Raw genomic sequence first — 11,622 nt, forward strand, 5'->3', positions numbered from 1 at the left:
CCTCAGCTCACAGAAGTTTATTCCAACATCAAATCCACCCAATTAGATGCTATTTGTGACATTGAAAAACATATAGGGCTTACTTGTGAAATGATGGAAATATTCAGGAAACTGGATAGTGCCTTATAGCTCTCCAGTTCATGCAGGAAATTTCAAATTTACATTATACAAACCAAAATTTCAATATCACACCAGCTTTTTGTACTGTTAGCATGGCTATTTGCTCTGACTTTTCAAAGCAGATTATCCTACAAAATTTGGGTGCTTTCCACCTGGTTCGACCTTCGTGCTAGTAAAGAACAAGGTAAAGAACAGGAACCCCCTGCTTTCTCCATTGATTAAAGAATGGGAAGATCAACTGGAATTAACTTAAATTCAGCACCTGAATTAAAAACTGAAAAATACCTGCACATGTAGGAAAAACTAAAAGATGTTGTTAAAAAGCAGGAACATATTAAAACCTTAAAGTAATATACTGGAAGGAAGAAAAAAAGGCCACCAGACTGCCCCAAAGAAAAGCACCCATCCCTGCCATCAAATTAAATTACAGTCTTGGACATTGTGTGAGTATTGTGAGGTGTGTGTAAATGAATGCTTTTAAATGTTACAGTACACACTAATATTTCTATAAGGTTGCCCTTTGGGCCATACAGCAATTTACAATTTATAATGCAAACCAAATATATATGAATTAATTAATGTGATAGCAAAGCATAATAAGCCTAAATTGAGATGATACATGTAACCAGTGCCTCTAATTCTATTGCAATCACATTCCTTCCTAATGGAGTAGGGGTGTGTGTGTGAGAGAGAGAGAGAGGGCGGGGAGAGAGGTCCCTTCTAAAGGTATACTAATAATGTGTCACAGACTATATGGACTCTCAACATATTCAGAAATCTAAAACCCATTATCAGTAAAGACTACACACACACACACTTTTTAATTTCAAGATTTCATGGTTTTATTATGTGCACTTTTCAGTTAAGGTTTAACACCAAATTATACATGGCCATCCTACACCTTTCCAGTATTTCCACAGTGAAGAAGTAGTAGGGATATTTTAATAATGGGTTACAACTTGAAAAATACTGTAGGACATGGCTTAAAGAAATTAAACATTTTTTCACTACTATGTTCTTTTCCTTGATCATGAGTAGAACTAACTGGAGAGAGAGGGAGTTGCTACTTACAAAACAGTTTCTCCTGCCCCATCCTGAAATAAGGAACAAGCGCAGGCATTTCAGTTTAGAAATTTTACATAGTTCTAATGCAAATTGATCCTTTACATTACAGAACCACATTCAAAAGACCAAAAGGTAAAAATATGAATGGTCTATTCTCACATTCCTCATTAATAACCTTTGATATATAACCCTTCTCCCATTAAAACAAAGAGTCACCACTTCTATCACAGCATTCTCAGCCTCTTCACAACTCTCTGGCCCCTAACTTGGGTGAGCTTTACATCCAGTAACTACCATGAAAGTGACTCATCGAAACAACATAATCCAGACCAGAGACTCTAATGACTCCTGGGGAACCAATTTTATAGTTTCAGAAAATTGTTTGTTTGTCAGAAGGGAACAGTAGGCAATTCAACACTTCATAATTAAACAGAAGTTACTGTCATTATAAAATATACCTTTTTCTCTTTTGAAGCACAGCTTTGATTTGCTCTAGTAACAGCTCAGCTACACTGCCATAATTCAAGATATTTGCTAATTTTTACTATTAATTTATTTTAAAAGAAAGGAACATTTAATTAAATGTAAAACAAATAAATAATATAGAGTAAGGACGTATTAGAATACACTACCAAACATATGTGACAAAATATTGTTTACAACAAGCAAAATATAGTATCTGATGCTCTAGAAATATAAGAAAGTGAATTGTTTCTACAGTACAATGATTTTAAGATCAGATCACAGGAACCTCCTGCCTTCATCCCTTAAGGAGTTGTGCCACATTCACACACACACTTCAAAAAATCCTCAGGATTCACACAAGACATTCCAAGTAAAAATTACTTCATTTAAATGAAAAAAATTGTAGAATTTGGAGGAATCTTTTAAGAGACCAAACAAGATTAAAAGTAACTAATGTATTTTCACTCCTAATGCTACAAACCAAATTTTGCAAAACATTTTCAAATCTTCCACTCAGTTATATTTGATGTCTTCTCTAATTAGGCACTATGTCCATTCTTCTGTATTCTTATTAAATACTGTGTGCCCACAGAACAAAAATATTTTTCAAATAAAGCTCAGAAGAAATGTACAATAATTGTATCAGTTATTTGCTACATTGTTTCTATATTTTCTGTGTTTTTCACATCACTTTATAAATAAGAGTAGGCTTATCAATGCTGCTCTACAGAAATGTATACACCACTACAAACTTTCCATTCAGAGTGTGCAATTAAACCCAATCAGTGTTTAATATAAACAAGCATGTAAATTGCTGAATTCAAATAAGAATTTGATACACAAAGCATCTAATTCAATATCTAACTCCTTACACAGACTATTATTTTTTCACCAAATAAAGTGTTCTGTTTCATCTGAAGTTAAAATGGATGTTGAAAACAAATATTTTATATATTATTTGCCTTTTACACAATATGATACATACACAAACACAATGCAAGAAGAAAACTTCTCTAAAACATTATTAAATGAGAAAATGTAATTTGAACCACAAGGCAGAAAACTAGTGATATTTAACTCATGAAAGGCATTTATAGTCTTTTGTCTGCAAGTACCTCTGGCTGTTATGACCTTTCCCCTACTCCCACCCCCACCTCGGAACTGTCATGTGGCAGCCACCATTTTCAGAGCTATCCCTGCCTGCTTCCTTCAGATTCTTAACTTGTTTGCTAAAGAAAGGCATTCCAGATAAGATGTGAGGATTTAGGGTTTTTTCCTGAAAACCTCATTCCACACCAAAATAGTAAGAATAGAAGCCACTTATACGCCAAAGAAAAGCTAAATAACTCACTTAAAAGCAACACTTAAGCAAGTTAAACTGGCTTGCAAATCCTAAACATGTTTAACTGGAAATACATCTCACTGATTTTAATGACAAAAGCGTAGTCTGTTACAGGGGAAGAATTCTGCAGCATCTTGAAGACAAATATATTACGACATAAGTTTCAATGGACCAGGGCTCAGTCCATTAGACACATCTGCAGAAAAGGACTCTGGCCCACACAGTTATCCCACAGAAGGCGTGTTAGCCTAAAATGCCACAGGACTTTGTTTTCTTTTCTTTTAATGGAACATGCTTCCAAACAAAAATGCTTAGGATTGCAAACTTAAATGCCACTCCTAAACACATTTAAAAACAAATTCTATTAAAGTAAAATGGGATGTACTTCCCTAGGTTTGTTTTTCACTGCAATTACTATAAGTGCAAAACAGAGTATTTCAAGTGGTTGTGGATTGCACTGTATTACAGATTTACTTCAGATAGACTTTTGCAAGTTATAGTTTCAACTGTTGGGTGGATACACATTTTTCAATCCATACTGGACCTTGAATTTCCTCTCCCATTATAGAATTTAGCCATCTTTATAATAAGAAGTATCAATTATTGTTAATGTTCACATTGGGGAATGTTACCTGCTGCTCACAAATTTAAACATTTCCCCCAGGTGAGTAACTAGTTTTTAAGAATGGCATTGCAATAGCCTTGGCATCTGACTTGAAAAGTTCTCCTAGAACCATCTTGGCCTCACACAATCAAGGTCTGCATTAAAGTCTATTGAGTACATTCACCAAGAAAACAGTGTTGGATTGGATTTTGAGCATGCAGGGATCCCTTAATGCTAACCTTGATTTAAGTGAATTCATGGGGATTTTGTTCAACTTGCGATAATCTAACTTCAAGCAACATTATAGTAGACCTATTGAAAGACACAGAGCCAACATTCTAGGTTTAAAATAAGAAAATTAATTTGGTTTGAAATGTCTTGTCTTTAAAAGACATCACTGTTATAACTATACACCTACATTTTAGTAACTATACTAAAGGGGGAACTATAAAGGTATAATTACATCAGAACATTGGATCTCAAAAATTTGAACTGAACATTAATAATCAGGTTTCTTAGATAGAGCAGAAAGGGTATCAGAACAGAATACAAGTAATTATTTTTTTCCATTTCCTCCCATAATTAACCATTTTCAAATGGTAACATCAAACTCCGAAACCTTAATACCATTCTCACAGCATTCTAACATGTTGAAAATGCTACCCAGGAAAGCTTCTACCCATATGATTCTAAAGATTTATACCAACACACATAAACATACTATTGTGTCCTGTGGCACAGCAATCAGAATACTCAGTCCTAAACATAATTAATTGCTAGTGTAGCACGTTTTAGTATAAAGCCACAAGCAAGATATGCAGTGCCAATCTCCTGCTATTTCTCTATACAAACTCAGATTTTCAACCTTATTAAAAAGTCAAAGCTTCCCTCATAAAACCATCACTAAAGTTGTGATCCTAACCCACGGCACTTACTGAGCACAGATTTAAAACACACTACATTTATAAGTGATACAGAAATTATTAACAGCCACTTTACACAAAAAGAAATCTCCACAAAAAACCAATATAACTTCTTTTCATATAACATGTCAACATCAGAAAAAGTTATAGAAAAACACTCAGTACAAAAACTGAGGAAAAAATTATAACCAAACCAAAAAGTCAGAATAGAAGATCTGTAAACAGCTTTACTCTTATTATAGTTTCCATGGAATCCCAGAATGGCATTCAATTTCATGGGTATTTCTCATGTCCAGAAATTACTCATACAAGTGATCTGAGTAACAAGTTCTGGAGTGCATCAATTCACAAAGCAATACTCTTCCCACTTGATTAAAACACACTCAGTTTCAAATACAAAATGTCAGCAATTCACACAAATACTTCAAATGTCAACATTTCTTATATTTTGCAATATTTACAGCTTGTATCTTTTTAAATGCTACCAAAAAGAGAAAGAAAAAGGATAGGAGAATTTCACACTTGTACGGCCCACTTCTTTTAAAACTTGCATTTTGTAAATTGCAATTTGGGGTGGAAATGTCTACTGCAAGCAATTGTTAACATGCTGAAGATTTTGCCTAAATGGAACCTTGTAATATGGCTGGAACATCTGAAATACTGAAGGAATCAAGAAATCTCTCTGATATTAGGAACTGGGATCGCAGTGTATCCCTCCCAAACACAAAATAAATGTTCCTGCCATATTTTGACACAAAGTGTCTATAAAGGCAGAGCCTTTCAGAGCAATAATGGGTATTGATGTGATCAGTGTTCCTGTATGCTATAAGATTTTCTACATTACTTGTGATAAAGAACTTTGATTAGTAATCATGAACGCTCCTCATAAAGAATATGTTTGTCACAGCAAACAACAGATCAACACCTCCCTCCGCCACTGTGTTAGAAGTTTGGAAACAGACTGCAGTGGAACTTATGAGTCTGTAAGCATTTCAAAAGTTGGTTTAGACAGCTGCAGTGGTAAAATAACAGTTGTTTATACTGCAATACTCATAAAATAAATTAGAATTCTACAGATCAAAATCATTACAGTTACTGCCTTCTAACCTAAATACCACAACAAGTTTTTGAGTATGCTTTGTATGGAGTAATAAGACCATTCAGACAAGGAAATGGCACACTGCAATCAGAACAAAGACTAATTAGAGGACTACATTACCACCCCATATAACTCACACCTCAGCCATGGATTATTATCCAGAAAAACAGCACTCCAGAGACGACATGGTTTACACAGGGCACACAGTAGTCTCCTTTGGTAACAAAGATTTCCCCAGTCCTAGACTGTAAGAGAGCTACAGCTCTCAAGTAATGTAATGGCGTCTTTAGTTCTCAAGATAAACCAAGGGGTTGTGTCACATGGCCGGCCATGTCCTTTTCAAGTGGACCACCTTTGCTGGTGGCCATAGAAGAAAGACTAAATGGCTAAAAATATGGGCTGACTTTAAGACTGCAGTCCTAGGCACACTTACTTGAATGCAAGCCCCCCCAACTACAAATCAAAGAGGGTCTTGTTTTCAAGCAAATTTATTTAGGATCAGGCTATAAACAGTTTCTCAAACATTACAGGAAGCTTTTCATTAAGGCATCATGACATTTCAAGTTCCTGCATTGAAAAACAATGTCTCACAACCAAATCCATACAGGGGAAAAACACTGATTGCTGGGTTTGTTTTTTTAAAAAGTAAACTCCTCACGCAATCATAGGCAACAAAAGCAAAAACACAACTACGAAACTACGTTCAGTACCGTAGCCTAAACTTAAGTGACGCAATCTCTCTTTCTCTCTTCAGCTCTGGCTAATGAGTCAATCGATTGTAATAAGTGGAAGAACAGCAAGGTATTTTACCGTAGCTTTTTAGGGACGGAATAATCCACTTCCATGACTTTGCCATGCAATTCCGCTTTACCTTAAAACACAAAGAGAAGAAAAGAAAACGAATCAGTCTCGTGTTGTGAAAGTGCTGGGTGCTCAGAAACGAAACTCTATTTGAGCGCTCAGAGTTGAGTAGCAGAAAGCGGGGGGGGGGGTGCAATTCAGGGAGAAAGCTATGGTTCTGGGGAGAGAACTCCCCAAAGATGCAGCATTTGCCCCCAGATCCAGCATTGCGAGTTTTGACCTACTTGTGGGGGTAAATCCTTCTGTCTGCTCCAGTCTACAACTGGGACCGTTCACATGAACATTCACGCCAAGGTAAAGCTGCGCATTCAGCTCCAGAAGGGGCCGGAGTTGCACCCCGAGGATAGCCCTTCTACCCCATGCTATTCGTGTGAGTGGCAACCAGCGACCCAGGAGTCAGGAAGCAGATTCCCCCCCAGCGAAGGGCTAGTGCTTGGGTTCGAGTAGCCATGCTCGCCCTACCCGAGCGCCGGCCACCCAGCCTCACTGATTCCACGAAGGAAACCACCCGGCTGCTGCGTGCCTCCAAGGGCCATCCGAACTGAGCGCTGTTCTCCGGCTGGCCCTTCCCAGCAGCTTCCAGCCCGGCCCACTGAGTCCTGATGGCCGGGTTCCCTCTCAGGGCTCGCCCGACCCCCCTCCCCGCGGCTGCTCTGGCCTTGGCTCGGCTCGCTCGCGGCGCGGCTGGCCGGCCCCAGAGCTGCGCGTCGCTCCGGGCCCCCAGGTACGTTTGGGCTCCTTTCTCCGGGCCCCCGTCGAGTTGGGACAGGGCACCTCGTAGAAAAGTGCTCGAGATCTAGCCGGTGCCGGCACAGCTGGAGGAAGGCGTCCGCCGCGCCCGGGAGCCGCTCAATAAAATCGGAGAAAAAAATCAGCGAAAAATCCCTCCCTCGCCCGCCGGGCCGCCCGGGCGCTTGCTAGAGCAGCGCAGCACACTGGGCAAAAAGAAAGGGGCGCACCGGGCGCGGGCACCAGTGCAGGACTCCGGCTGCAGCATCGCCTTCGAAGAGGCAACGAGGACCCCTTTGGATCGGAGGGGGGCACCGATCCCCCCCCCACGGAAAGCAGGTCGCTGGATAAAACAGAGACTCCCTCCCAGGGAATCCCGCCCGAACAAGGGTCCCTCTGCCCCTGCCCAACGCCCGACGGGCTTCCAGGGGCCTCGCCCACCCCGCCAGAAGACGACACGGTGGCCAGGAGGGGGTCAGCGCACAGCTGTATCGCCGCACGCCCCCTGGCCAGTGCGGAGCGCCGCGCTCTCGGCTTACCGGAGAGAGTCTCGATGGCGCGGATGGCCCAGTTCTGGTCCGGATAGTCCACGAAGGCGTAGCCGGACTTGAGCAGGACCTGCCCGGTGAGGGGCAGTTTCCTGTCCCCGAAGAGCTGCCGGAGCTCCTCGGCAGTCACGGCCGGGCTCAGGTTGCCGATGTAGAGCTTGTTCATCGTCCGCCTCTTCGGGAGGGCGGGGAGGGACGGAGGGAAGCCAAGGCCGCGGCCGCCCCCTCCTGCTTGCCCGCCGCCCACCTACCTAGTTCAGCTACAAGACCCAGGACCTCCCCGCCGGCCGGCCCAGCCCGCTCCTCAAGCTGCTCGCAACAGCGCCCCGCAGCCGGGCGGGCAGCGAGCGGGCGGAGCTGAGCCCAGCCCCGCGCGGACCCTCCCTCGAGCTCCGGGTCGCTCGGTCCCGCCTCCCTCGCCCAGGACGGGCAGGAGCTGGTGGGGCGGCGGCGGCGGCAGCGCTGCAGCTGCAGACCTGGCCGGGGCGCGGACAGAGAGATGGATGGACGGCCGGGCTGGAGTGGAGCGGAGCAGTGCCAAGCAAGCGCCACCCACCCGCTCCTCCTCGCCGTTTCCTTCTCTTCGCCACCAGAAGCACGTGGCCACTGTGCCGCGCTGCGATCTACCCGGAGCAGCGGAGTGGGTTTCCCGCGCCTGCCCTCGGGGATCTTCGTGGCGCTTGGGCGGGCTGGGCCAGTCCTTCTCCGGGTTGGGGCTACGTGCCTGCCGACAGAGGCAGCAGGAAGTCCTATCCCACTGGTAGGTCTGCGCTCCCGGATGAGCCTTCCCTGGAGCTGCTGGTGGCTGGCTGGGGCGCTGGAGCTGCCGGTGGGTGGAAGCGACGTCTTTGCGGCTTGTCGGGGGGCCGAGGAGGGGTGGAGTAGGGAGGCGCGGCTTTTTCACGGCAACTTTTTCAGCACGTGCAGCGGCGCCCTTGGCGTCCCCCGGTCTTTTATATCGTTCCCGGGGCCAGCAGCTGGTGTGCCTGAATGCCCCCAGGGAACGCAAGATCGGCGTGGCGCTTTTGACTGGGCAGGGGTGTAGCTGTAATTGAGCAGATGCGTGTCGCCGAGCACAGCTTTCCGAACAGCCCCTCTCCCGTCCGCTCGGATTGTTGTATTGAAATCTTCCTTGTCTTTGTCTGCGATTCGCCTGTCCGAAAAGGTGAAGGGTAGGTGTCCTGCTGCCTGCGAGTCCTGCTACTAGCCTGCAGCCCTCCCACTCCGGGGGAATTCCCAGCTTGTTTTTAAGATGCCAGCCTAGGAACTCGGATGCAAGCTCCTTTGAAATCCACGGGACATCCTTCCCCGTAATGAGCTCTGGGAATTGGAATTGAGCTGCTTGGTTCAGCTAAATCGAATTAAGTGAGGCAGGCTGTTTCGACCCACTGTTTTTTGTATAATTTAACTACGGCGGCCCTGAGACTGATTCCTGTGCGTGATGTTTACTAGAAAATGAGTCCTCCCATATGCGAGTAGGCATGCATTGGATTTCCTAGAAAACGTGTAGGAGCAGTGGGTCGAAACAGACTTCAGCTGGACTTTCCTCTAAATAACCGCGCGTAGGACTGCAGCCTGCCTAGGAGGGTTGTCCGTGATTAGAGTGAATATCGGCTTCATTGTTATTACGCGCGCTTATGTAAAATAGTAGGTAGGGGCACGATAACCATCGCCTATCATTTCTGCAGCAGCAGCACTCTGCAATATACTCAAAAGTTCCTTCTGATTTCTCGTCGCGTCATCCATCGCAAGTATTCCTAGAAGGGAGAGCAGCCTCCGAGTCCTAGTTAAACGCGGTGATGCTGGGAAACGGTGCGTTTCCGCTCAGCCTTCGCCGGGGATGAGGTGCGTTTCGCCGTCACTGGCGGAGCCGCTGCTCTGAGGAGGCGGGGCTTTCATCTTGCCTTCATTCATGTGGAGGCGCGCCGGGAGATCTTTCGCTCAAGAAGTCCTCCGAAGAGCAAAGCCACCGGCATTCTGGACGCGGGGCGCGGTGGTCCGGAAGGTCCGGTGAGAGCCTCATGAAATGCAAGGGTACTCGGTTTGGGGCATCCCCACCTTCACTTCGACTGAGCGTTGGCCACCCCCTTTATTTCGACCGAGAGACCGTCACTGGGTTGGATGGCGCCCGCAGGGATTCTAGGATCCTGAAACTGAATCTGGGGTCCAGTCTCCTTGCTAGAACTGGTTCACATGCGCAGGACTGTCCTTAGGGCATGGCAAGCAGGGCGACCGCCCTGGCGCTCTTTTAAACCCCCTTAGAATTAACGGGAAGGGCCCCCACACCCCGGCCAGGGCTCTCTAAGGAGAGAGCCTTCCCCAGGCTGCTAGGGCTTCCTTTTGGAATCTCCACCCTTACTTCTTTAATTAATGTTCATTATATTCTGGAGAAAGGTTGGGTCCCCTTACTGGGAAGATATGCTCACAGAATTGTTTTTAAGTTGCATGAAGCCTTCAAAACAAACTTGCTTCCTACACAAATAGGAAATAATAAAGGTTACTAAGAAGTGCAATAATGTTTTGTAATAGTGAAAATTCTACAGTGGAAAGTGAAAGGATAATCATTTCAGCGTTGCCTTTATGAACTTGTAATTTAGTAATGTTCGCTTCATTAAAGTCTAAAATATTATTTAAAAGATTGATTTATCTTTTTATGTCTGGATAGAGATACATATTTGATACCCAATGTCTAAAACCTTTCTTAGGGCCACTGAAGGGTTGCAAAGTAGTGGACAAACATCTGTTCCTCAAAATGCTTCTTCAGGCTAGATGCTAAACAAAAAATAAAAATAAAAGGGCAGAGGAGGAAGAGAGAAGGGATGTTGGTGGGCGTGATGGAAAAACTCCTGTCTGCATTATGTAAGCATCTTAAGACAGAACGGAGGAGGAGGCGCTTTGCAGACTTGCAGCACAATCCTATGCATGTCTACCCTGAAGTGAGGCCCACTGAGCTCAATAGGATTTGTTCCCAGCTAATTGTGTATAGGAGTGCAGCCTTAATTAGGTGAACTTGAAAGCTTGTTCATCAGTTGATCCTAATAAAGGCATAACACTATCATGCTTGATAGATTCCCCCCCCCCAGACCCAAATTGCTGCCTGCAATTTTTGGCTGTGTCTGTGCTTATATTGAACACTCTGATGATGACTGGGTGTATGTGTGTAGCATTTATTTATGGTGTCTTTTCTGGTGTTTAACCTGTTGATTGATTAATACCATCTCCATCCGCTTCAGAGAACTGATGGACTATTACTTGTTTGCATCCCGCCTTTCTGCATTTCCATACACTCAAGGAAGCAAATAACATATAACCGACCAATAAAACAACTTAAAACACTATAGGTAGAAGGAGAAGAAGAAGGCAAAACTCACAGCTGGGAAGACCTAATGCAATTGTTACTGAAAAGCTCATAAATGCAACACAATCTTCATTGTCCTTCTAAATGGGGGCAGTGATTGCCCTGGATGTACTTCTCCTGGGAGGCTATTCCAAATGCCATAGCCAAAAAGGCCCTGGCTGCGCAAGGGTATGTCAGCCAAGTCACATTATGCTTGTGCAATATGCATAACTTGTGCAAATTGTAAACCCGTTGGAAATAATGGGCTTACTCTGACATAACATAATTTCTGCAAATGTTGCATTTGTGCCACTTACACAAATTTTGCAAATGCAGTGTTGTTAGTCTGACACACTCCTGTGCAGTATGTGAGCTTCTATCTTTTGTGCCTCCCCACTGCACTTCTGATAGCAGGGAAACATGGAGAAGAACCTGAGTAGAAGAACTAAGGCAGGCTCATATAGAGCAAGACCGTTCCTAAAGCAGACTACTGTGTATGGAAACATGCTGAGGCTACTGTTGTGGAATT

At 44.0% G+C, this 11,622-nt stretch overlaps 1 protein-coding gene across 6 annotated transcripts in view; it reads right to left on the bottom strand.

The window, feature by feature from the left end:
• The window catches only part of IGF2BP2 (insulin like growth factor 2 mRNA binding protein 2), a 92,487-nt gene extending 83,920 nt beyond the window's left edge, over positions 1-8,567 (bottom strand). For 2 of the 6 annotated variants that reach the window (XM_053311958.1, XM_053311957.1), the window contains exons 1-2: positions 7,748-8,567; positions 6,429-6,489 (exon numbers count right to left, since the gene is read on the bottom strand). In XM_053311958.1, coding sequence (XP_053167933.1) covers positions 6,429-6,489; positions 7,748-7,922 — 236 coding nt within the window. In that variant the 5' untranslated portion in view covers positions 7,923-8,567. Of the gene's footprint in view, positions 1-6,428; positions 6,490-6,703; positions 6,824-6,941; positions 7,209-7,438; positions 7,567-7,747 lie in introns of those variants that run through there. The other 4 variants (XM_053311961.1, XM_053311963.1, XM_053311962.1 and 1 more) reach the window with 4 other exon arrangements.
• Between the last annotated feature and the right edge of the window lie 3,055 nt (positions 8,568-11,622).

This window comes from Hemicordylus capensis, chromosome 3 (assembly GCF_027244095.1).
Source record: "Hemicordylus capensis ecotype Gifberg chromosome 3, rHemCap1.1.pri, whole genome shotgun sequence".
Taxonomy (NCBI): Eukaryota; Metazoa; Chordata; class Lepidosauria; order Squamata; family Cordylidae; genus Hemicordylus; species Hemicordylus capensis.